At 40.9% G+C, this 27827-nt stretch overlaps 1 protein-coding gene across 5 annotated transcripts in view; it reads left to right on the top strand.

Moving 5' to 3' along the window:
* Positions 1-27827, top strand: part of OPCML (opioid binding protein/cell adhesion molecule like) — a 1279663-nt gene that overhangs the window by 1044983 nt on the left and 206853 nt on the right. For all 5 annotated transcript variants that reach the window (XM_058289337.2, XM_058289338.2, XM_071212433.1 and 2 more), the window contains one exon: positions 4235-4467. In XM_058289337.2, the coding sequence (XP_058145320.1) occupies positions 4235-4467 (233 nt within the window). The remainder of the gene's footprint in view (positions 1-4234; positions 4468-27827) is intronic.

The raw sequence follows: 27827 nt of genomic DNA, 5'->3' as shown, positions 1-27827 counted from the left end.
GTAAAGCAGAGAAATTCTGACAGGAATGGCACATTAGGGCATCAGCGATAAATTCATGGAAAGCCAGGGCTTTGTCTATCATAGAATTAGAACTCAGAGGTAACAGTCTTTTTCTGACAGACAGTAGTGTGATTTGGCATATTAAAATAAATGGTATTGTGATTTTCCCCATCTTTCTGAGTACATTAGGTTAAGCAAGGTGCTTCTAATTGAAAGAGTAACATATTTTTAAAAGTCGTTTGATTAAGGCCTGGTAAAATGCTAAGGCATACTTTGCAGATATTAAGAAATTGAAGGAATCTTATACTGAGCTATAAACCCTTTTGCAAGTCAGATATTTTCCAATTCATTGCTTTTGACAAAGCTGAAGGGGAACTAATTGAGTTGTCAGCTATGAGATCATTAAAATAATTTTTGAAGGTATACTATCATGTGAGTTTTGGCATATATCTTGGAAAAGATTCAAAGAATTGAGTGACATTTCTTTACAAAATTTTCATTTCCATCTGTTTGCTTAAGTTAGCAAGTTACCTTTAAAAGCTAAAATAGGGATAAAATTGATCCTGAACTCTATCTCATTCTAGCAGTAAGTGATATTTATCCATGGTATAATGATGGCAAAAATGCCTCATCCATCTCATTAAGTGCTGGATTTCCAGTAAAAGTTTACTTTTTATGTTTAATTATATACTAGCAAAATGTGCCATATATTTGTGTTGTTTTATCAATTTTACGCCTGCAATGATAACTCAGCCTAAAAGAAAATATTATTACATAGAGTTTTATGGTCACAGAACACAAAATAAATTTACATTTCAGTCTCTATACATATTTTGTTGCAAATCAATTTGATGAGTGATCAATACAGGATTTTCAAGCATAAACGATTATGTCAGGATAATTTCCTGCAGAGGGCATATACCAGAAATATGAGGTCAAGTTAAAAAAAAAGGAACAATGTATATTTTATGACTTTTAAAGAAGATTTTGTTCATGGATTTTTAATGTGGACAATCATATGTGTCTATGATATTTAAATTCTATTGAGTATTTATGGAATATTATGCCATTTTTATTTTAAAATGTGAATATTTTCTACAGGCTGAAAATGCTTCATATGCTTAAATTTAAATTTTTAAATAACTTAAAATGTGCAATGGGGTGATGGAATTGCCCACAATGAAAGCAAGAGTGTTTGTTTGCCCTTAGTCAACTGTGTTGGTACAATTCCAGGACTAGAAGACTGCCTGACACTCTGCCTCGACTTACTGTCCAGTCCCAGACTTACTGATGCTTGGTGTTCTAACCAGTACGTCAATTTTAGGAGTTAACCAAGGAGGGATTTGGTCTTTAAAAAATATAGTCATCATCAAGAAAGGTTGTATTACCCACAACTGAGACAGAATGAATGAATTTATCATATTTTTTTCCTAAGAACTGATTTTGAAAGTGGACAGTAGGCAGGGTCTCCTTTCATAATGGGAATGAGAAGTTGCCTTAGAAGGAAGAAAAATGTTCCCAAGGAGAAGCTAGGATCCCGGGATTTGGAGGAAACAACATGAGTTTGATTTTTCCTTACATCAATGGCATAGCTTGTGATGTTGGGGGAAAAAATTATTCAATGAACTAAATTATTAGGTCCAAATGGCCAATGCAGTTGGGCCCCATGAAGTTACTTCACTGATCTTAGATTTATCTAGAAATATATTCCATCCATTTTTTAAAACATCAGACTAATATACACCTGTGTTTCATATTTGGAGTCCCTTTTAGTCAATGAATTAGCTCAAATCTGCTCAAATCTACTCAAATCTACTTTTGAAAAGATTTTCACTGCCTACTAATACTAGTTTAGGGAGGAATAGAACTATGTGCATCTGGAGAAAAACAAGCTTAAAGGAAAAGAGAACGAATTGTGTTATATTCACATCGTAAATGTTATGCAGACATTTATAAGAATTTAAGAGATGTAGCAATATAAATTTGAAGTTCTACCACATATTGCAGAAGAAGATTAAGATGTAATCTTTGCACCTCCTTGGTAAATCTAAAATTATTCCCAAAGAAGAAAAATATTTAAAAAGTCAAGCGCATTGCCTAGAAGAAGCTACATTCGTCCTAGTAGATTTGTTCTTAACTTCCTTTGGGGTTGGGGGTATTCCTGGGGTGGATAGAAGTTATTTATTTTAAAAAGTAACATGGAGAGAGAAGTATGTATGATATGATCCTATTATGCAATTCAAAACAAAATAAAAATCCAGCCTATTACATACGTATCTGTCCATACACATGTTTATATATGCATATTTATGTACACTATCTAGAGCTATTCCTATTTGGAAATACAGTGCAAAAGACTGTGTGCAGGTAACGAGCATAGATTACCTGGCCAGAGGCAGGGTGCAAGTGCAAAACCTGGGTAATGTGGAGAATGGCGATGGTGAAAAGGAGGCAAAAAGAAAAAAAGAACATATTTGGCATCTCTGACAAGCTCTCAGTTGTACATGATAGTAAATATGTAAACATCTGACTCAAGAATTTAGAATAGCAGCCAGGATTGAAACTTTAACTACAGATGTGCAGGGATGTCCATGGTCAAGTGAAAAACAAAAAAGGGTTGCATAAGGAATATTAGAGTTCGTTTTTTCCATGTAAAAACAAATTAACAATAGCTTCATTTGTGTGAATGTGCATTTGGGGGAGTAGGATGTGAATTGAGAGGTAACTGGCAATTGCCAAGATCGTTGACCTCAGGGCAGAGGAGTTGGATGGGTTGAGTTTATCCTTTGTGCATTTTGGAATTATATCCATTGAAAATGCTTATTTTCGTTCTGTAATTTGAAAAACAGCAAATAAAGTAACTTTAGAAAACTCCTCCTGCCACCTTGTGAAAGCACCTGATTAACCCCACTCCCACCCCACATCAGAGTGCTCACACCTGCTGAATGAAACCTGCAGAATACCACCTGTGCAGGTCATCATACGCCTCTGCAACCGGGGGTGAGGACTGTCTCTGTTCTTCGCCCTGGGAAGACGGCCTCACCACCTGTGCTTTCCCCCCTGAGCGGGAGCAGGTGCTCTGTTCCCCACCCAGAGCCTTCACCCCTCAGGCCAGCCAAAACACCACGTTCCCAAGGAGTTTGTCCCTCCCCAGGGCGGGGCCTCCTCAGCCCCTCAGAAGGGTCTCTGCTGTTTGGGGAGGTGGTGAGCCCAGGCACCCTTCCCCCCAGGAGCCCCCAGGGTGCTTCCTCCTCCTCAGAAGCTCCTCCTCGTGCTTCCCTGGGGTCCTGCTGGGGCAAGGCAGCTCTGCTGCCATCCCACGTGCTCTGTGTCCAGACAGCACCTGAGCTCCTCAGGTCCCTCTGCAGAGTGGGCGGGGACATGGGGACACCTGAGCTCGCCCTTCAAGGTACACCCTCCTTGGCTTCCCTTCCCTCTAGTTTCCCTCCCCATATTCCACACTCCTGGAGCCCCTGTGCAAATGTCCTTCCTGGCTGGCAGGCAGGCAGGGTGGCTGGTGCATGGGCTTGATAGGCTCTCCATCATACGCAGCTAGAAGCAAATCCCGTTTGTCTATGGTCTCAAACCGTGAGGAAGAGAAGGGGCGTGTCAGGGCTTTCCCTTGATAATAGACGTGGTGTCAGTCACACAGCTCTCTCTTGAGGGGTTAGGGATGGGAGTGTTGAGCGAGGGTGAGCCTCTCCTAAAATATTAAGAAGTAGCCGTGATTTCCTCAGAAACCGGCAGCTTTCTGAGGTAGATTCTGTCAATCCTCATGGTGGATTTCAGGGTTGGGGCAGCTTGGGGGTACAAGGAGAATATCAACAAGGGAGGTCTTGAGGTAAGTATGTTCAGTTTTTGAAGTGACTACAAGTTAAGTGTTTGCTTTGTGCATTATGGGTGACCTATTTGAAATACAGATCCATGGCGCTCTTGGGCCATGTTCCCACAAGGCAGTACATGTGCTCAAGAAATAGAAATTAATTTTCATATGAGCCTAGGGGAAATATAAAATGGAAAGCAAATATGCAGCAACGATATTCACATATATGTTCTTAAATCAAATAGAAGTGGTTTTGTCTCATCAGTTCCTCGGGACGAAAGGCCAGTCTGATCCTATATTCAGGAAGTTTCATCAATAATTGATTGTCTTCTTTTAGCACTGGGTATTTTTTTTTCCAGAATGACAACTTCATTCATGCCTCCTCTCTCTTCCTCTCCGCCTCGCTCACAGGTGCACCATCGATGACCGGGTCACCCGGGTGGCCTGGCTGAACCGCAGCACCATCCTCTATGCTGGGAACGACAAGTGGTCCATAGACCCTCGCGTGATCATCCTGGTCAACACCCCGACCCAGTACAGCATCATGATCCAAAACGTGGACGTATACGACGAAGGTCCATACACTTGCTCTGTGCAGACAGACAATCATCCCAAAACGTCTCGAGTCCACCTCATAGTGCAAGGTGAGTCACAACAGAACCTGGGTTTGGCATTCCAGTTACGATGGGAGAGGGATCTCAGTCTTTGCTTCTACTTATTATGGAGACACAGAAAGCCCTTTTCCTCTGCTGAATCAGAGATGGAGTGTAGGTCCTGGATTGCTTCCCACACGGTGCTTCTAGACGAAGGACTGAACAGCTTCACAAAGTTTTTCAATTTTATCCCTAATCCTTCTGTTCCCATTAATACACCACTTGGCAAGCACTGGTGGAGCTCCCTAAGCAACCCAGCAGGATATGTTCAAGAATAGATGTGGTGCTGCTTTCAGTGGTTTAAATCATATTTCAGAGACTTGTTTCAGAATAAAAACTTGATCATATTGATGGAAACCAACGTGACTTGTGGCTGTTTTTGTACAGCTGATGGATGTACATTATCTGGAAAAAGTGTTCCAAAGTGCTGTTTAGCCAGTCTTTTCTGGCATTGTTAGAAGCATTTATATACTTTCTCCCAGTCCTGCACTGGAGCCAAGATCCATGAGGAATATTAATCAAAATGATATCTCATGATCTACTTGGGAAATAAATCCATGGAATATAAAAAGAAGGGGTATGGAAATTCTAATATCCTCTCCCATTCTCTCAAAAAATCTGAATCAGTATAGCACTGGCACGGTAGCACAAATGCAATTTTTAGATTTAATTAATTATTATTTTTTTTTTAGAAATCAGAGATCTTGTAGGTTTACATAAAAATGGAGCAGAAAACACAGAGTTCCCATATACCCCCTTAATAGTAACACCTTGCACTCTGTGGTATATGTGTTACAATTGATGAAAGAATATTATTATAATTGTACTATTAACTATAATTCATGGTTTACATTAGAGGTCGTGGTTTGTGTTAAACATTTCCATATTATGTTTATTCTAGTAACATGCATACAACCTAAAATTTCCCCTTTTATCCATACTCAAATATATAATTCAGTGGTGTTAATTAAATTCACGGTGTTTTCCTACCATCATCCCTATATTACCGAAACATTAGAATCAATTCAACTAGAAATGCTGTGCAATTTAAGCATCAACTCCCTGTTCCCTACCCCACCCCAGCTCCTGGTAACCTATATTCTAGTTTCTGACCATGAACTTGCTTATTCTAATTCTTCCATATCATTGAGATCATATTATATTTGTCCTTTTGTGTGTAGCTTATTTCAGTCAACTTACCTTCAAGGCTCATCCATGCTGTTGCATGTGTCAGAACTTTACTCCTTCTTACAGCTGAATAATATCCCATTGTATGAATATACCACATTAGTTTATCCATTCATCAGTTCATGGACACTACGTTGCTTTGATCTTTTGGCAATGGTGAATAATGCAGCTATGGATGTTGGTGCACAAATATGTGTTCAAGTCCCTGCTTCCAATTCTTTTGGGTATATTCCTAGAAGTGGTATTGCCTTGTGGATTCACCTATTCTGTACATTACATATCAATAGAATTATACAATCTGTGGCCATTTTCACTTAGCATTATGTTTTTTGAGGTTCATCTGTTCAGTAGCACGCAGCAGAATTTTATTCCTTTTTATGGCAAAGTAATATCCCATTGTACGAATATGCACTTGTTTATCTACTCATTGTTGATGGACAATTGGATTGTTTCTTCCTTTTGGTTGTTGTGAGCTGTGCTGCTATGGACATTGATGTATGAGTATGTGATAACTTGCTTTCTCCTTTTTTGGGGTATATTCTTTTCAGCTGATTGCATGGGGAGAGACTGAGCAAACATTAGTGTCCCTTCATGCTACAGTGTTTGGACAGTCAGGACCGCCACTCTTCCTGCGTCCCAGCAGCCCTTGGTGCTGCCTTGTGGCTCGACACTTTGGCTCCATTCTGCCTTAGACCACTCCGTCTGCCCACCTGCTTTCAGGTGTCTTTGTCAGCCCATGACAGATGCCTCCCTGCTCTGCTGTTTTCCATTCTCCATACGTGTCCCACCCAGGGCCATGGTCTGCTCTTGCCATCTGGAGATAAAAATGACTACTGCTGCCTCCCCTGGGGATGGTGGAGGTGCACGATGACATCAGTTACCTGAGATGAGCTGGGATGACTCCAGGAGGTTCCTGGGGGGTGGAGAAAATAAGGAAGCATGAGTTCCAGCTCTCCCACCTGCCACCTGGGCTTGGGTCCAGAGGAGCGGAAGCTTCTCAGCATTGAGAGGGAGGCCTCGGTGGTGCCTTCGTGGCCTTGACAGCACAGCTCTCTTTGAATTGAGGAATGCGGCACTGAAATAAAAAATAACTGCCAGGTGCTGTACAGAAATAGACCCAGGCAGAACAAGGCCATCATTTTTCAGGAAATGAGACTACTGTGTATGAGTGCCAAAGTCAGCATAGATGGGCCACAAAGAGCTTTGGGTGCCGAGCTTCTGGGGATCGTGTTCTTCACTTAGAGCTTTGGGGAGGGAGGGAGTTGTAGAAGCCTTGGTGGTTCCTTGTGGGCCTCACAGCTTTGGGGTCGGCAAGTGTCTGAAAACAGGGATGCAGGGCAGCAGTCTTCAGTTCTAGAGCCTAATTCCCCACCGTCTCTCGTGGCTCTGCCTGTGGCCTGCGGAACCCAGTGCAAAAGCTGAGGAAGGGGGAGAGGGGGAGGCGAGAAGCTTCGTTCAGAACATCTGGCAGATTGGCCTTTCTAGGCTAAAGAACGGTGGCTCGGGGAGCTGCATTCTCTTCTGTTTGTGGAGCAATAGGGTGACTTGCTCCTTCTTTGGAAACCAGTTGAATTTCCAGGGGTTGGAAGCGGAGACCCCACCACTCAATTAAGAAGAAACCCGAGCGTCCTCCTTCCCAGCAGCTATCGGCTTTTGTCCAGTCCATAGATTAATTTTTCAGAGTTAGTGTTAGTTCAGGTTAGATAAAGATAATGAAAGTTTCCTAATCCTCTTAAAGAAGATTTATCTGACTGAGTAGAAAGCTTTTGGAATACAATAAGGCATGTAAAAAACTGAGGCCTAATCTTTCCTTTAATTTCACACTGCTGATGGATATTGATTTTACAATGAGAAAAACTGAAAAATTTCCGAGCTGCAACTTGTCTGACTTTTTTTTTTTTTAAGTTGCTTATTTATCTTCTGTCCATTTGAGAATGTTCGTCTCTCATTACCTCTGCCAGCCGGTGCCGTTACAGAAGGGGGAGAATCCCCTGGGGCGTCCCAGCTTTGTTGTCCTCTGCTCCTGCAGTGTGAATTGCTGAGAGAGGCTCTTTCATCACCCCCTGAGCCTGTTCTGTACTGCTTTGTAGGGTGGTCTTCGCCACATATCTGATGGAATTAATTTCTAAGTCCTTTTTGAGAGAAGACGCTGCATTCATAAAATATCCCTGATACCCGAGGTACCTAGAAGCCACTTAGGAGATCCATTCAAGGCACCATGGGAGTTTGTGAGATGGTGTGACCCAGACATTCCACCTGGGCATGAGGGGAATTCAGAGCCAGGGGCAGCGTCCCTGTAGGGTACGATTAGTCATGGCAAAAAAATCAAACTAGCAGCACTGCACAGGAAGTGGAGGAGGGGCTGGAGGGACAGGAACCAGGCTATTTGCATCACCCCACAGGTGTGAGGAGAGCAGAGTGGACGGAACTGTAGAAATGAAGAGGACCCATCCGAAGGAAATGCAAAAGAATAAGACCAATGTCCCAAAAGAGGACGAAGTACAGGGATAATACCCCTCGTGCTGAGTTTGAGAAAAAAATGTTAAGACAGGCTACCTCTGGGAAAGTAGTATTAGGCTTGTTAGGTTTAGGGATAAAGAATATGCAAACTTGTCATAGCACTAGGGAGAAAGTATAATTTAAGACTACTTATGTGTTAGTTTGCCAGAGCTGCCATGAGAAATTACCATGGGCTACTTGGCTTACACAACAGAATTTATTAACAGAATTGACAGAATTTTGTTAGAATTTATAGCCTCACTGCTCTCGAGGCTAAAGTAAAAACTCAAGATGCTAGCACGGCATGCTCTCTCTGAAGTCTGGAGGGTTCTAGCTGACCAGCCAGTGTTCCATGGCTTCTGGGATCATCTCTGCCTCTGACACCAGCCCTCTCTCTGTCAGCCTCCTACTGGTGGTGTCCAAATTTACTTTCCTTTTAAGGACACTGATCCTATTAGGTTGTGTCCCACCCTAATATATTTGATTTCATCTTAACTAATAACACCTTCAAAGTGCCGATCTCCAAATAAGGTGACAGACAGGACTGGGATTTAGAACTGGAACATATCTTTTGGCAGGCCACAATTCAATCCTTAAGAGACCAGAAGGGGTATATTTGAGATTTAGCACGCCTGTACTAGCTTGTGAGTAGGTACATTTTCTGAGACTATCAGTACAGCACAGCAGGGGCCATCACTTATTTATGTCTATCCCCAGCATGTAGCACAGGGTCCACGCACTCAACAAATGTTTGTCAGAAGAACGGAAGAACAAACTGATAATGGTGACCGAAATGACGTTCAAATGCAGCAATTACATTGCCTCTTCAAGTAGTTAGGGTGGAGATGAGCATAACATTTTCCAGAGCTCTTGGAAATGTTCTCTGGAGAGGAAGAGGGTCTTCAGTGTGAGAAGCTGGGAGATGTGTTATAATAGGGTTGACAAGGACTCCACACTTTTGTTAGCACTTAGCGGAGACAGCCAGGATTCTTCTGAGCCTCCCAGCAAGCCGGGAAGCTGCAGCCCCGAGCAAAGCAGATGGCAGCAGCCCAGGGAGGTCAAGAGACCTGCCAGATTCCTGGTCAGTTAGTGGCAGAGCCCAGTCTTGGGCCACAGACACGTGATGCCAAGGTAGGTGTCTTCCCAGATACCTCACTGCCGTAAGATGGACTCAACCGTGGCTGAAGTCATTTCTCTGATTTAGATCAATGGGGACAGTCCAGGTTGTTGGGTTCATTTCTTTATTTTTCTTTACTGATTCTGCATTGTATCAGCAGAAATTAAGGACAAAGCTCAAGAAAGAAAATTAGCAATAGAGGTGGGACTATAATAAATGGTGTAGAGTGTCTGAGAAAGAGACAGAGAGGAAGATAATTAATTTACTATATCTCATCCCTTCAGGGATAGACATTTTAAACGTTACCATTTCCTCCTATGTAAGTACTGAAAACTCTAGTCCCTTCGAGAATGCAGGATCTAATTGTCATTCTAATTGTCAGGAACCCTTTGGCATTCTGAAACTGCAAGGAGATCTGTTGGTATGTGCTGTTCTTGTTAGAAATATACGAGTAGGAAGATTTGCTGTATCTTTGCTCCTTGAATGTTGATATTCTCTATTTGCTTTTTTTAACTATTTTGGAAATCTATTTACAACCAAGGTTTATTTATTTTTGTTTTTGTTTTTGTTTTTTTTGGCAGGGGGTAGAATAAACTCCTCTTGGTAAGCTCAAGTATATGCAGAGGGTAGGAAAGGATGTATTATGTTAATTTCTCCCATGTGAAATCAAGGTTGCACAATTTCTGTAAATGCAAGAGACTGTTTCTTTTAGCCTGGAGTCAGTCCAGGTGAGGCTGGTTAGCTCCTGAAGTTCAGTTTAGCAGATAGAGAGGCTTTGAGTCTGACTTCCCAGTCCGCCCAGTTCTAGATTTTGCTGAGCACCAGCCAACCTCTGTGTTAAATATTTCAGCTGAAACTCACACGAACCCTACAAAGTCTGTATCATATTCACATTTTACAAATAAGGAAACTAAGGCTCAGCAGGATCTGAAAACTTGCCCAAACATGACAGAGCTACAAAATCTTTAAAATTCCCTTCACCAGATATATTCGTTTGGGTTAAGCATTCGTCTCAAGAAAAAGCTATGAAGTACAAACAGTTAACAAAACGCTTTTCATGAATTATTTCTCGGTTATTATTTATAAAAGCCCTGGAAGACAGAAGAGACAGTCCCTGCTTTCCAAGGCCAGAACTTGAGATTCAAATGGTTTGAAGTGATTTGTCCAAGTTAAAACTAGCTGGCAAGAGTGGCAAATCGCTTAACTCCAGGTGATTTTACTGTGCATTCAGTGTTTTGCTCACAATATTGCCAGTTCATAGCTAAGTACATGGACAGGTAAAGACAGAGGTCCTGCGGTGCTGCAGAGAAAGTGGATCCTAAGGGGGCAGTGGCTGGGACTGGGCCAGTGCTGGGCAGACACAGAGGGCAGGGCAGGGCTGGCCCGTGGGGAGTCTGGCCAGGGAAGCAGACCCACACGGCACAAGTTTGCCAAACTGTCTCCTTTGTATCTAGCCTCTTTTTTCCTGCGCTTTCCCCCTCCTCTCTAGAACATTACACAGTCATTTAAATGAACATGTGTAGTTATGGGCCTAAAGAAAACCAGGCAGTCAACCTGAAATGCATTTGATTTATGCTGCCTCTACTTTAAATTACAATCCTACTTGCTCTGCACAGAGGCAGGGTGGAAGGGTGGAAAAGAGAAGGACTGAGCCTCTGAAAACTCACTCCCCAGACTGAACAAGGCTCCTAATCTCCAGGCCTGTCTTCGGGATGATCTCTTCTTGAGATTCTTGTCCTGGGGTTCAGAATGTAATTCAGTATAATCAGTGTTCTTTAAATACATACGTGTACTCTTTAATTCTAAGGATTTAACTATTTTGCATTTGAAAACAAGGTTCCTAAGGGGGTCCTACAAGCCTCAGCAGACATGCAAAGGGGATCACTGCACAAAATAAGTGTAAGAACCACTCTGGGCTTAGTTTCCTTTATTTAGAAATCAGATGGGCTAAATTGATAATGGTGTCCCTTCTGGTTCCTTTATTAAGAGATGTTTGAATGCCATTTCTCTGGCTCCTGTGTTTTTTCTAACACCATTCCCTGACATGTCAATCAGAAGCTTTGCTCATCCTCTTTCTTGCTGAAATCGACTTCAGAGCCCTTTGCATTTGGTGTTCTCTTGTTAACCTCACTGGTTAATGGTGACTCTGATTCTTTGCTCACCCATATTGGGAGGGGAGGGGAGGGTTCTTTCCTTAGTTGGAGAAGGTAGAAAAGAAAAGGCACCCTCTCTTTTCCTTTCACCCCAATGTTTTAACCTCCATGACCTACACTGAGACACATTTTGCAGATTGACATTCTTTATTCGAGGGCCAGGGTAGATTCAGAAGGCAGCTCGCACATAGAAGGACCGAGACTGAAGCTCTTGACCTTAGAATGCCCCTACCCTGAGCTCAGGCAGGTGCCTCCTGAGTGCCCCTGCCCACACAGGACAAGGAGGGACGTCCCCTGGAGGGCCAGACCCTGGCCCAGCCCTTCGCCCTCAGGTTCAAAGAGGGCGCCCCCCGTGGCCCATTCCCAGGCCGGCAGCAAGGCCTCACTCTGAGGTCCTTACTCGGTCACCCCATAACCTAAGGGAGCTGAGGCTCCCCACCACTGGGTCCTTTCGTGGTAACTCTATACTGTTACGTCCAAAACCAATTTTGGGGGGACAAAAGGTGGTTTCCCCTTTCATCATCTCTTCTCCCATCATTGTGAGGAAAAATATGGGGCTTTTTCCTGTTCTGCTTAGGAGGTAAGACCACAGCAACACACACACATACACACTCACACAGACACACACTCCATTCATACACACACACTTACAGACACCCATGGATGCGCTCACACACATTCACACAAACACACACACACTAAGATACACACAGTTGCATCCGTTATACATGCATATTCACAAGAGAAACTAAAACATTCCTCTCTCACAGGTGCAGACACTCACACAGCTTCATAGGTTTAATGCCCATTTCTTTTGCAGAATTCTATCCCACCTTCCCTTAAATATGTATGTGCTGCCTGCCTTTAGAAGAGGGGAGTGGTATGCCCAATTCCTCCTGCAACACTTAAAATACTATTTTTAGGACAAGGAAGAGCTGGTATTTTCCAGGGTGCATGGGACCACAGTGAAATATAAAGCTGGATAAAAATACCACTGCTGAAGGTGGTGAGCCCTGTGCGCCCAGAGGACGAGAATCCCACTGGAGAGTCTTGGCTCTGAGAGCATTCGAGCTTGTCCTGAGACAAAGGCAGAAAGCCTCTTCAGCATGGTCTGGAAAGATGCTGCCAGACCTGGCTCTGGCTTGGTGATGTGTACAGGAGCCAGAAAGGAGAGGGGCCCTGCCCAGGCCTGCCATCTGCCTTATTTCCAGCAGCCTTAAATAAACAGAGCTGTCAAGACGTCTGTTCTCAAAGCCATCAGTTATGTAGAGGTGGAGGAGGAGATGGAGGCCTGTCCTGTTCTGCCCAGTGTGCGCCCTGAACTCTTACTTCCTAAGAGGCCAGTCTCCCACAAGCTCTAGTAAACACAAAGTATCTTTTCTCATATACCCCTATTGCTGGGAGCATGGAAGCAATGATACCCTCTGTATTAGTCAGCCCAAGGGGTGCTAATGCAAAATATCAGCGATTTGTTGGTTTTTATAAAGGGTATTTATTTGGGGTAGGAGCTTACAGGTGCCAGGCCATAAGCATGTTACTTCCCTTGCAAAGTCTATTTCCATGTGTTGGAGCAAGACGGCTGCTGATGTCTGCGAGGGTTCAGGCTTCCTGGGTTCCTCTGGGCTCAGCTCCTCTATTTTCTCTACAAGGTCAGCTGTCGTCTATCAGGTGAATGGCTCTTTCTCCCTGGGGTTTCTGCTATGTCTAAGGAGATGACTCTATTCCTCTGTATTCCTCTCCTGGCTCAAGTCCTCTCTTCTCAGGGCTTGCTTCTCTTTCTTCTGCATGCTTACTTCTTGGGGCTCCAGCTTAAGACTTCAGCATCAAACTCCAGCATCAAAACTCCAACATCAGAAACCCTCATCTCTGTTCTTTGCCATGCCTTTTACTGTGAGTCCACACCCACCAAGGGGTAGGGACTCAATGCTCTAATTACATGGCCCAATCAAAGCCCTAATCATAACTTAATCATGCCCAAGTACAGACAAGATTATAAACATAATCTAATACTATTTTTGAAATTCATAACCATATCAAACAGCTATACCCTCCAATAAGGGTAAATTAGTAAATGTTCATAAATTCCTCCTAATAAAGTTCATCATAAGCTTCATATAGTCAGTATCCCACTTAAGGTTTTAACTTCAGTGTACACAAAATTATTCACAACACAGCTTCACGTTAAACGCTTGAATTCAGAGTAATAATATTTTCCTGTATTAGAGGAATACACGGTATGCACACACATATTGGAAGAGTCTAACTTGTACTACCACTGGATTCAAGCTTCAAGTTGACAAGTTTTACCCTCATACACAGTGTCTTGCAACTCTAACCTTGGTGCTTATTCCTATTTTGGAATATCAGAAGTAAGGGTATCTTAAGGAAATTATTCTTCCACTAATCATCGTCTTCTGTGAGTAGAGCAATTGAAGAGCTGTGGAGATAAAGTAAAATAAACACTTGGAAAGAAGTCAAATATCTGTTTTCTTAATAATTCTAAACCATGGCTAAGTACACAGTATGGAAGTAATTTTACAGACATTTTCCACGTCTGTTTTCCAGTTAACCCCAGTGGTGGGCATCGTTGTCATAAGTCTTTGAATAGGGAAACTTGAGGTTCGGAGAGGCTTAGGAACATATCCTATGTCACCAGCAGGTAAGTGTAGAACTGTGATCTGAATGCCAGTCAGTCTAAAATGGAAGCCCATACTCGGCTTCTTGCTGAATTTCCCTAGATTCCATGCCTTTTTACTAAGGAAGCAAATTTGATGGCTGATGGACCAGCTTGTGTACAATGTACACACTTTCCTTGTCAGGTTATCTCCATCATCAAAATCATTTCATTGTGCCATCTCTTCAGTCAGGTTCTGTCCTGCCTAACCCTTTCCTTTCCTTTTGTATTCATCTCAGGAATTATAACTGCCTTCTTGTTGTTAATATTAATGCTATGTCCTTAACTGTTAAATCTTTATTTCCTGTTCTTAATTTCTTCCCTAATTCCAATCTCCTAATTTTGATTCTCTCATGACTTTCTCAATTTGGATATTCCAGAGGAATCTGGAATTTTCTTTATGCCAAAGCCTATTCCACATTTCTGTTTATGGAACCACCATCCTTGTATAAAATCTTGGCATAACCTTTGGCTCTTCTTTTTCTCCTTTGCTTCTACATCGAAGCAAATGTCATGCCCAATAAAGCATCTCTTTTTTTTTCTGTTCTTACAACCACTCCATCAATGTGCAGAATCCAAAACTTTTTGCATAGTTATTCTATAGCTTATTGCAGTTGTATCCTAATTGATCATCTAGTCCTCAGTCTCCCCCTTCTTGTAAGTCATTTTCACAATGTTGTCTAAATATTCCTGATGCATCCATTTACTTGTGCCACTTCCTCACTCAAAATTTCTCAATGATTCCCTTCCAACTATAAAATAAAGTCAAAATGTCTTAGATCATTACAGCTTCTAAGTTCTAAGTTATCTGATTTCAAACTGCTTTTCCACTCTTATTTCCTATTTCTTCATTTTTACATCCTGCATGGAAACTAGTCAAACTTTTCCATGTGCATCCACACACATCAGAGACTTAACATTCTTCTCCATATCTCACACAGTTCCATTTGTCTTGAATGGTCTTCTGGTCACTGTCCAAATCCAACAGACCTTCTAGAAAAATCTTGTCCAGTAGTTAGTTACTATGATGATGGAAATATGGAAATGTTCTATGTTTGTAGTACCCAAGACAGTAACCACTAGGCACAAGTGGCTACTGAGAATTTGAGATGTGACTAGTATGATTAAGTAAGTTTTTGTTTTATTTAATTTTAATTTTAACTCTATTAGTTTAAAATAGCCACATGTGGCTAGTGGTTACCTATTGAGCAGTCAGTTTAGAATTTAGCCCAAATCCAAAATCTTCCCTCAACCTTCCAGTTGAAGCAATCTTCTATTCTTTGGAATGACAATGTTACTTTATCTTCACTTCCTAATGATGCCCTTAACTTTTTGTTTCACATTATGGCTACTGGTGGATCTAACTCTTTTCCTCCCCTAGATTATAATTTCCTTGAGAACAAAAGCCAGATGTGGCTCCATATTTTCCATACAGGCAAAGCTTAAGAATTGCCATCTGAATTGGAACTACCCTATCAGTAACTCTTTAACAAATTTAGATTGAATGTTACAAATCCATAAAAAGAGAAAAATTTCCTAAAGATGCTATTATTAATATTTCATGCTAGATTAAGAAAAATATCAACTGTTCTTACTAAAGGATAAGGAAGTCCAGTGGTGGCTTTACTGGAGAAGGTATTGGAAGTTACTGGAAACCACATCATGAAAGACAGACTCCACCTTGACTTTATTTTCTTCGTTCTCCCCATGCCTAGCACGGTTGGTGCCAAAACATGTAACTATTTGATAATGAAGCTACTACTGAAGTATTTTTTAAAACTCCGTAATTTAAAGCTTCTGGAGAAAGTTCCTGATACAGCTGATTTCTTTTAGTGGTGTTGGAAATCACCCTCAACAAGATGCCCGGACAGCAGCCTTGGTAGGCAGAGCGGGAGGTGCCTGCACCCAGCCTGCTGCAAGCAACGTGATGTGTTGGGTTATGTGCTCTGATTGGCTCGTGAGCAGACGTTAATGACCAGTTAGCAACTGTGTTCAGGTCAATTAATTTATATTTGTATTTTGCAAACTAAAAGTTGCCCTGTTAGATTATTGATTCTTTGTCCCTGTATTCAATTTGTTTTTAATTGCACCATTGCTGGGCCAAGCCCTCCCTCCTGGCATGCTGGCAATAAATCTGCCATCATTTCAACAGTCAACAATAAATGTGTCTCTTCATGTCATTATTAATATGTCTCTTGGATTGGCTCATTACCACTGTTAACAGTTTTTAAGAGCTGGGATGGCACAGGGCCAGGAGGATTTCTTCTCCCCAGGGCTATTTTGTTGTGATAGGATTGACGTTCTCAGGCTCTTTTGTGACTAAGGAGAGAGGCCCGGGATTTAATTTAATATATCTGGAATACATGCTACTAACCTTTTTTTAAAATCATAAACAGCTTTACAAGAAGATATTGTTGGAATAGAGATTTTACCATGTCTTCCAATTCTTCTCCTTTCTTCCCACTTTTTCTCTTTTGCTTTTTAAAATTCTTAATTTATGTTCAGATAGATTATTTTCCCTCAAAGACTTCATAACAGCTACCTGGGTAAAACAAAACCGTCGGGTAAATGAGCCATGTGTCTCCTGTGAGCTGGGGTTTTATTATTGGTTTATTGTTAGTTGAGAGAGGGGAGTTCCCCATGCTTGATGTGGGAATGGTGATTAACAGAGCTGCAGAAATGCTGCTGTCCTCAAAATGTTACCACAGTCGGGGTCACTATTGAACAAGAACAAGCTTTATCTTATAATAGAGATAATCATTAATTATAGAATTGTTTTTGGCTTTTTTAGTTAGAATTTTTCAGGGGGGATGCACAGATTTTAAATGAATTTGTAGGTTGGCAGACGAGGTCCTCTGTGTCCCAGAAATGCCAAATGAGAAATCTAAATGGAACTAAGAGTGCTGTAAAAAAATCCCACAGCAGCCCAGAATCTCATGACAGTGCAGAAATGTTTCCAATGCACACGTTGCTTGAGGACAAGATATTTGGTCTCCCTCAGACACATAGTTAGCCGTCAATTTTTTGGTTCAGGATATAGATTTAATACTTAATTCACTATTTAAAAAATACGACTTCTTTCCTCGGCACCTAGCTCTTCAAAGAAAGTAAAGCTGAGCTGTTGAAGGAAAGGAGCACCTGTCTCTCTTGATAAGAGTCTAAATAGCCCAGAGAACTGGATGATGAGCAGTGGGACTTGCGGTCAAGAAGGCAGAGACAATTTAGAAGAAGGTGGTAAAGGACAGAGACAGAAGAAGGCACTTATTTAAGATGTGTGCAAAGGTCCATGAAATAAAGAACCGGATTGGAAACTGAATCAAGCCAAGAAAGGCAGCTTGTGATTAAAGTCAAGGGAAAGAAGAGCCAAAGGGACTGTGTTCCAAGGACCACCTTCCCTGACTGAGATGAGGAGACCCCTTGGGCCAAGCTTACCTGGGCCTCTGGCTTCTCAGGTTCCAGGTCTGGGCTCCTCACCTGTGCAAACGCAATTCTCCCCTCAAATGGCCCTGCCCCACTTGAAGGCCTCTGTCTGCCTGCTTTGTTTTAGCTCTTTCATCCTGAATAGCTATTTAACACAATGTCACATGGGTGAAATAGAGCATGAGCAGGGAAGGCTTCTGGTTCCCACCTGCTGGGGATTGAATCATGCCTCCCATAAAGAAATTGTCAAGGCTTAAACCTCATCCCCGTGGGTGTGAACCCATTTATAAATAGGACTTTTGAAGATGTTTTTGTTAGTGAAGGTATGGACTCATTTCAAAACAGGATTTTTGAAAATCCTATTTAGATGAGGCTAAATTTAATCAGGGTGGGTCTTAAACCATGCAACTAAAGTCTTTATAAGGCCAAGGAAATTAGGATCCAGACAGTCAGCAGAAGCCAGAAGTCAGCAGAAGCCAGAACCCAGTAGAGTGGACACAAGGAGAGATTGTCATGTGACAGAGGATTGCCATAATGCTCCAGACACCTGCAGTCTTTGAGAGAAAGCATGGCCTGCTGATAGTTGATGTTGGACTTAACAGCCTCCAAAACCATTAGACAGTAAATTCCCATTGTGCAAACCAACCTAATGTGTAGTATTTATTATAGCAGCTCTGGCAAACTGATACACACTTCCTCATGCCTCCTTCCCTCCTCCCTCTATCACCAATGAGAACTAATCATTCCCCGGGCAAATGATGGTTGACCTTGCGTTTTAGACATGTAGCAATGACAAGGTTAATCCAATGAAGTAGGCAATATTATTTACTTGATGCCTTAATGATTTAATTAATGATTTAATTTAAGTATATGTTGAATAGAAACCCACAAAGCATGCTGCTTCTAGATAGAAGATATACAAACTGGCTGTCCATATGCTCTGTGATCTTAAATGTGTGTGACTTTAGGTTTCAGTACCTTTATCTATAAAATGTGGGAAATCAAGCCTGCTCTACCTCCTTTATCAAGCTGCTGAACATTTAGTGCACAAAACTCTATACCCCTATATGTACAGTACAATGAAACAGATTAACATTGTTTTAAGCTGCTAAGGTTATTCCTAAAAATGTCTTGAATTTGAATTCCAGGAATTATGCTAGGGTGGTTTTCTAATATTTGGAATATTAACCCTCTACTCATCCTGATAAGGTTTTTTTGCATAAAAAGGTCATCATTGGTTCCATATACTTTAATCAAATATATTGGATTTTGTGGATTATGTTTGAAGAACCAGATGCTCTTCTGAATATATATGTGTCTGTAACTTTGTGTATACATCCCTTGTCCCCAAAACTTTATTCCATTTTATATTAAGAAATGCAAATCCTAAAGTGCTGAATCTTTAAGAGAAAGTACTACATACCAAATGTCATCTCTCTATTTTAAATTAATTTCTTTTATCTGCTATCTCAACAAAAATAAAGAAGTCTATAATTCAGTTCCAAAAAAAAAAGTCTGTGGCTGCAGACCACGTGTCCCCAAGAGCCCACTTCCAATGACCCACTGACATCGAGTGCTAAATGATAAGCCCTGTGCCCCAGATGGCTAATCCAAAGTACCAAAAACTAATAACAGAATCAGAGAAAGCAAAATAGCTACTTTAGGGAAAAAAAACATCCCAGTCCTTGATTCTACAACAGCAGGGTAGAAAGCAAGGGGACAAGAAAATCAAAGTTCCTTTAAAAAAATTATCACACATAGAGGCAAAATGTCCCCACAGCAGGAAATAAAGTGGAAAACACACCAAATCAATCACCTTAAAAATAAGGCTTAAACTCTTCTAGTACCTAAGAAGTAGGTGGAGAGGGAAGAATGGGCCCAGCAGCTTGAAAATGTTTTATTAAACTGCACACTGGCTGCCATATCGTCTACAGGAAAATGCAATTAAGGTCAGACCATTAAAAAGACACCCAAGGGTAGCTCTGAGAAAGACCAGGGGCAACCAGCAGGTGCCAGGGCAACTTTCAAAGGAAACTTGCTTTGAAAAAGCACCGAGCAGGGGTGGAAGGCCCTCGAGCCAGATGGCCCAGAAGTGAGATTTCTGTAGCCTTGCCCTGTAGGAGGTAAAGGCCTGGCAGCTGAGGGCCAGCAGCCATAGGTAGGCTGAGTAAGAAAAGTGTGCCTGACAGTTCCCTTCCTTAACCGTGTGAGACAGCTTCTCGCCTGGATTGGAAGGCTTGCCTTCTTTGTTCATAACTTCTGGGCCAGGGTCCCTCTGCCTGAGGATGTGGTGATATCTCAAATCCAAAGGCATTTGATATCATGGTGGCTCACAGGGTTTTGAGGAAATTGGGCCTAGGTCTCTGAGATGGAGACCCTGCTATGCATTGTGGTCCCACACTTCAGTGGGGGTAGGGTCTGCTGAGTTGGGGCTGCTGAGTTGGGGCCTACTGGCTATGAATTGGCTGGAATGGACACCTCATGACTGCCCATGATATAGAAGGAACCATTCCCTCCATGGACCACTTATCTTCTCACCGTAAGGACCAGAAGACACCAGAAGCAGAAGAAGGAAGAAGACAGAGTCAGGGTGCCCTGTGGCCTCCACTTGTCCAGGGACCATCCTTTGTCCACACCTGGAAGTGCTACTTTTTAACCTCAGGTATCTATCACCACAAGTCACCCCAGGTATCTATCACCCTGTTCTGGAACTATCGAGTAGCAAGACGGGGATAACATTTTCACCTCTGTGGGGAAGTAAACTTTCCTCCAATATATGGCACAGGACCTCACAGAGATTAGATGCCCAGGAATTCTTATTGAATATGTCTGGCATGCTGTGAGTAATCAATAAATATTTAATGATGAAGTGATGAAAATGTGTGGTTGAATTGAACTGAGCTTATTATATGAAACAAATTGATTTAAGCTTAGGTGGGCATGTATATAATAAATGTGAGTAAGGTTTTGGCTATGACTATTTCCTCAGTGGGTAAATTATTAGGTCTGGAGGAATTGAAACAGTGCTCACCTCACTCCAGCCTGGAAGCCCCTCTACCATTGTCCTGATTCTGAAGCTTCAATGCTGTCTTCTATTCCACTTTGTCCCAAGCTGCCCACTGATACTTGCCTTCTCACATCACCTGCTCCTTTCCTTTACTATGGATGACATGCTAATTACAGTTTTCCGTATGTCTTCAACACTCAGACCTCTGGATACTACTAAGTTCATCTACAATATTTATCTTGCTCTAGTTCCATTCCTATTGGCTACTGCGGATATCTATGAAATACTGGGCAGGGAACTTTTCCGGTGTGAAAATTTTCTTCTAAGATTTGCATCGAAAACACCAGTGACAACATGCCTATTGTAACAGCTGCAAGAGGGATTTCATAGACCTGTCTGACCTTAGGGAAGACAAAAATAATTTCTAGGTATAACACCATTTGGAGCATGCTCCCATTTTCTCAGAAACTATTGCCTGTGTAGTGATATTATGCCTCTAGGAGAAGATCCATCCCATACTGCAGCAACCGTGCTTAAAAAGCAATCCCATTGTTACTTTAGCAGGGTTCTCCTGTTTACTCCTTCTTGCTTACTTGCATGAGGGTTATGCTTATACTTTCCCTTCCCACTTTATTGCTTTCTAAAGTTACCTGCCATACCTTCTTCTCTTCCATCTGTTCCTTAATCCTTTTCCCTCTAAGCAGACACTGTTCAACTTTTGCAGCAGAAAGTCCTCCTAGGAAAGGCCTGAGGGCCAGGCCAACTTTACCAGGGCATTTACATATATTTACATTCAGTTAGCCTAGAAACATGATGATTATGCAGGTTTCTGCTCTCAACAGTAACAGGATTCTGTTTGGATTCAGGAACTTTAGGTTCCAAAAATTACAGCTGGGTAAAGGATGGAAGAATTTTAAGGGTGATTTATGTTAATGAGTGATGGGGACAGGTGTCAGTGAGACATCTCCAGGTGAAAAGTATTCCAGCTGTATTCCTGCCTTGCTGGGCTTCAAATCTTCCCAGGTGTCACCTTGCACACAGCCAGGTAAGGAGTTCAGATGACAATATTTGATAGCATGCCTCTGGCAAGCTGCCTGAGCTTTCTCCACCATAAGCCTGTTTTTATCAGAGTCTTAGTGCTTCCCTCCTTTAGTAAATCCAACACGTGGCTTTGCAGAAATGCATTTTCAGACCACTAGCCTGCTCCTTCCCATGCATGTTGAAATCTCCATATGGCTTCTTCTGAGTTCCTTAGGTATGATCCTATAGTCAGCATCCTGTCAGCTCAAGAGACTAGAGCACTGTTTGTTGATGATTATCACATGGCTATAAAAACATATGGTAAGTCAAGGCATTGAGAAAACTATTCCAGGATCCATCACTTCTGTTAATTTAGGCATATGGTTTAGCCTTCCTGTAGCTCTTTCTTCTCATAAAACATAGGAATAGAAGTCCTCTGAAGCCTCTTCCTTCTCTAAAATTCTAGACTTTTATTCCTGGAATTATATATTTTATCATACTTTTTATTCTCCCACAGATTATTTTATTTATGTAGTATTTTAGTCATTGTTTACTTGTTCATTCACCAAAATGTTTATTACCATCTCCTATGAGGAAGTATCTATCTTCAAGGAGAATTTGCAGACATCTTCTCCCTATTAGGCACTGCACTGCATACGAGGAAAAATGATGTAAATTGTAAGTCTTCCTTTTGTAGACTTTTTTCCCTACAGCCCCATGTATTTCAACCCCTTGGAGGCCAGAGTTTGTCCTTTGGGTCATATCAACACCTAGAGCACCTAGAATGTACCGTGTGGATAAGAGCAATCAACAATGCTTGTTCAGTGAAATTAAGTTGAACCCACTTTCATTCTAAGGTTTGCTCTCAGTTTTATGTTTTTAACAGGATAGAGGATATTGGGGAAAAAAGAGGTTAGTCACAATTATGGGGTTTTCTTTGTTATTAATTAAAAGTACACTTCGGGATATGGCTGTAGAGGAGTAGCTCAACCATTTGTCTGGTACTACCCTAAATATTTTAAGACATTCTGAGTAGGTCTATGACTCCTGATTACCAAAGACCCATTTCTTAAGAACTCGAATTTCCTAACTATTTACTGAATGTAAGTTATAATCATAATATGTAAGGAACTTTGGAAGCCTGGTTGAAATGTACAAGAATGTTTTCAATCTTGAGAGAAGATAGAGCATGCACTGCTAAAACAATAGAAACTAGTGTTTAAGTGGAAATGCAGTTAATATGTAGTATAGCCAGTGATTACTTATTCACTTTCCAATTAGACAGACTGTTATACATATCTACGTGGGTATCTCGGGGAAAATCAAACTTAATATGTTGAAAATTGAACTCAAACCTGCCCTACATTCAGTCCCCATTAGTGATTGCCCAGTTCCATAGGTCAAAAGCATGGCCATCCTCTTAGATACCACTCTTCTATTCGCTCCCATAGCCAGGAATGTCAAGGAAGGTCACTCCAGTTTCCCACAGCTCAAAATATTGGTGACTTAACATGAAAACTTTATTTCTTGCTTATATATTCCAAGTGTCTAGAAGGTGGGCAAGGAGAAAGTGTCATGTTCCATGTAGTTGTTCAGGTACAAAAGCTGATGGAATCTGTGCCGTCTTCAAACATGGTTACTGTGTTGGCTCTGGACATAGACGATTAGCAGGCAGAAGAGAGAAGATTATGGATTGAGCATAAGAAAGTTTTATGGGTGATGGTGGTAGTGGTGGTTTTTGTTTATTTTATTTTTTTCATTTAGTAAATAAATTTTATTTATCTGTTCTTCCAAGATGCTGCTGCTAACAGTCATAGGTCAGCACACAATATAGTTTTGTATGGGCTATTTAAAATTTACAATAGATTTTTTCCTCTGAAAAATATAAGTACAAAAGCTTAGTGAAATAATAAGTTACTGCCATTTGAAGCTATCAGATGTCATTGCTTAAAAAATTAGTCTTCAGGAAATATTCAACAGATCAATCTGGATAAAATAGTCAATTAAATCCTCTAATTTATCAGAAAAACATCCACTAAGTTTCACCTCAAAATGTATTGCATGGTTCTTTTTAAAAAATCACCCTAAAAGTAAATAGGGAAGGCAAGCAGTTCTTTAAAAAGAGGGACAAAGAATGGAAGAAAGAAACATTAAATGAGTCCATAACTCAGGTTAAGCTATTCAAAATATCTTTTAAGAAACATAAAACTCTTCCCAACAGAAAAATGAAGGAAAAAGAATAAAAACTGTCACCATTTCTCCACTGATATAACCTAATTATTTAAAGTCAGTCTGCAATATGTCTAAGGGCCAATGCCGTGTATTCACTACTTAGAAACTTAAATGACTTCTATTGTTACAAGCAAAACTGTAAAAATCTATAACACAGCCTACATTTCTTTGATTGCTCTGACTCGTCACTGCCTCTCTAGCCTGATGGGAGAACCCTCTGCACTTTTGAGTCAGAGCTTTATCCAGCCAGTGTATTTCATTCAGAATTTCTTATTTCCTATACTCCTTCTGGCCTCAGGCCCTTTGCATGTGCTGCTTTCTCCCTAAATGTTTTTCCCTCCCTCATTCTCCTGGTCAACTAGGAGTTATTTATCTTCCAGATCTCTTCACCACTGTCACTTCCCCAGCAAAGTCTTCTCTGAATACCCTGACTAATCCAATCTTGTCTATAATTAGGATGTCAAAAATCTTGCATTGTCTTGCATGCATTTTCCTAAGTATTTGTGACAGTTTGAACTGGTTGAGCTGCAGAAAATCATGTCCTTAGAGCTAATCCATTCCAGTAGATATCAACCTATTTTAGGTGAGAACTTTTCTTTAGATTACTTTAATAGGGCATGACCCACGGTGGGTCTTAGTCCTCTTCCTGGGGTCCTTTATAAATGGGATAAATATGGAGAGGGACACAGAGAGAAACCCACATTAGTACAGAGAAGAATTCAAGGAGCAGAGAGAGAAAACCAGGAGAGTAAGGGGCTGAAGTTAATGGATGCTGAGAGAAAGGAAGCCAGAAGCCAAAGCAATGGAACCCCAAAGAGAAGGGACAGACCAGCTGACGCCTCCATGTGCCAGTCTTCTGTGAGAAAGCATTGCCTGACACTACCTTGATTTGGACACTTTTATGGCCTTAGAATTGTAAGCTCTAAAATGTAATACATCTCCATTTTAAAAGTCAACCCATTTCTGGTATATTGCGTTTGGCAGCTTTTAGCAAACTAAAATATTATTTAATAAATAATCTCACCTCCCTGGACGTTAAGCTCCATGAGGGTGAAAACTGTGCTATTTATGCCTACTATTTTATTCCTAGTAGCAAACATAGTACCTAGTACATAAAAGGCACTTATTGAGTAAATTATAAGTGAACAGATTAATGCTATCAGCACCGGAAAGGACTGAAATCAGAGCTATGCAGAAGATGGCTTAGAAAAGAGAGAGAACATGAAAGCATTAGGAAAATTGGCCTGAGAAAAAAAGAGGAAGATACACCTCCACCAAATGAAATATCATGGTTGACTATTTTATGATTTATTCATTTGCCGTGGAATCTATTTAACATGTCATGTCTGCATTTAAATCATAGTGACAATGTTATGATGCTCTTATTCCTAAGGCATGCCTTTCTTTGAAGGAAATAGGAGAGCAATCCCTACTGGTCAAGGTGATTTCACATGATTCCATATTTGCTACTAAGACTCCCTTAACATAGAGTATCTCCTACATTTGACCACATCCTTGAGTGTGTTCACAAGAAGTAAAACACATTGAATAGAGTGATGCATTGAAAGTTACAAAAATAAAAGCCAAGGCTAGAACTTGGTCATCCAATCTCTCAGGTAAGATTTTTATTTTTTCTGTTTGGCCCCAGTGTTCCAGTTAGTAAAGGCATAATTTGATTTCTTAGAAATTGGACTGGTAATATTGATAAGGTCCCTTTAAACTATTAAGAATTATTTTAACCAATCTATATACTGGTTATGAGCTAGAAAACAGATCCTGAGGCAGAGGTTAAATTTTGACTGATTATTTTTGTGATGAAATGCTAGGACAGAAAAAAGGAAGGTAAAAGGAATGAAGGAGAGGATCGGAAGCTGTAGAAGTGGCTGTCCATCCAAAGTTGGCTACTTAGCAATGAGCAATGAAGAGGCATAGTCACTTGGTAGAGGGTTCTGCTCTGTGGTGTAAGAAGTCTGCAGAAAGGCTGTAGAGAGGGATTGTGCTTTGGAGCCATCATTTTCAGGGAGAATGGAGAGGGGATTTGTTGACCTAGCTTTGTCTTTGTCTCCTGTCTTCCTTGGGTGTACATTTTCTCTTTAGGGAGTGAACTCCCCAACTTCTGAGTTACACTGCATGGCCCTTTAGCAACCCCTAGGGAAGTCAGACCCTGTATTTTGAAGTATGCTGTTTCAGCTGAGAATTGAAGTATAGGAAAGGTCCAAAAATTTGGGGTGCTCAGCTAGTCCAGATGGCAGAGCTGCAAGGGTTTGTGAGGTGGTAGTCAGCCACAGAGGAGTTGAAGAAGCAGAGAACATTATAAAGCAGGGAGGCCAGGCAAATTTTAGAATTTATGTCAGATATGTTAGATACACAAGGTATTTGAAAGCTTGGAGTATGCAATGCTTTCTAAGTTTTAGTGTTTACTTGGCTCTTAAATTCTAACCTCCTCTCACCCCTATCAAATAGCAAAAATTAGAAAAAAAGACACATGATTTTAAGTCTTGGTGAGAATGTATAGCAACTGAAGCATTCACATATTGTTACTGAGTGTTAACTATGTTGGCAAGCTGTTTGGTAATTTTTACTACATATAAATATGCATTTATCTTATGGCCCAATAATTATACTTCTAGATATCTATCCAAGAGAAATTAGTTAGTATACGCACAGAAAAAGACATCAATAACAATGTTCATAGCAACTTTCTTTCCACAAAATCAGCTAAATGGTCATCAACCAAAGAATAGATAGATAAATTATGGTGTACATGCAATGGATATCTACATGGCAATACAATAAATCAAATACTAATACATGCAACAAAATGAAGGAATCTCAAATACGTTGAGTAAAAGAAGAGATGTGCAAAAGACTATCTATCAAATGATCCCATTTATATAAAATCCAAGACTGTAAAATTAGCAGTAAACTTTTGGGGAGGTATTAAATGGGAAAGTACATTATAGAAACTTCTGCAATGATAAGGATGTTTTACATCTTGATCTGGGTGGTGGTTACATAGGTGAATACACATATAAAAATTCACCTAGCTGTAACTTTAAAATCTGTGCACTTTACTGCACATAAATTATACTTCAGTTTACATCCTTCCCCCCACTGCAAACCTCTCCATTCCTGTAATTTTATGAACCATACCCCAAGTTCTCCATGAATACATGTTATTAAAGAGTATTAAACTCCATAGTTTTGTGATTTGTCTATTAAAACCTTTTGTTTCAGATACATGGCATGAATTGCCCTAGGTGGAATTTGTAGATATCACATGAAAAGTACTGATTTTCAGTGGTGGGGAGTGATCCCATCCATTGTCTCCTTTCACCTCTAGGACACTCATGAAGCTACAATTAAAATCATGGATTGTCAAAGGGAGAACAGACATTTAGGTCAAAACACAGGCCACCGAATGGATAACATAGTCTGCCATTTTTTGTATGTTTTTAGCTCCAAGAGAAATGGTGAGGAAAAAAAAATAATGGTTCACAAAGAAAACATAGAAGGATGACAGAGCTTTAGTCCAGCAGCAAAGATCAAATTCAAGTCCATAGAGTGACAAGAGAAAAATCTCGGGGAGAATAACAATGAACAGAGGGGAAGGCGTCCTAAAAAGTGGAGTCAGACAACAAAGACGATCTAAGAAAGAGGGCTCCTCACAAAAGAGCCAACATGAAAAGAGGAGAGAGAAGTGTGAAAATCTATAAAAAGGCCACTGAAGGAGCGAAATGCACACAAAAAAGAAGGTCTTGAGATGAAAAATAAAAATAAAAAAAGATTAAAAGGAAAGGGTAAAATAGCAGACGGAGAGGAACTAAGCAATTGCTCTGAGGAACAACAAAAGAAAAACCATGTCTCTGCTAGAAAATTGATGTTTTCCTTGGCAGCAGAACTGAGAAGCTTACCATTTGGGAGGACGGGCTCCATGGTTTGACTGGGGCTGTCCTTAAAGGACTAGCAAAGGAGGAGAAACTTGGGGATTAATTAAAGGGCTTTTAGATTGTGTGGTCCTCTCTGAAAACAGCCCATGGT

This window comes from Dasypus novemcinctus, chromosome 27 (assembly GCF_030445035.2).
Source record: "Dasypus novemcinctus isolate mDasNov1 chromosome 27, mDasNov1.1.hap2, whole genome shotgun sequence".
NCBI classification, from domain to species: domain Eukaryota; kingdom Metazoa; phylum Chordata; class Mammalia; order Cingulata; family Dasypodidae; genus Dasypus; species Dasypus novemcinctus.
This window is presented reverse-complemented; position numbering and strand designations above follow the sequence as displayed.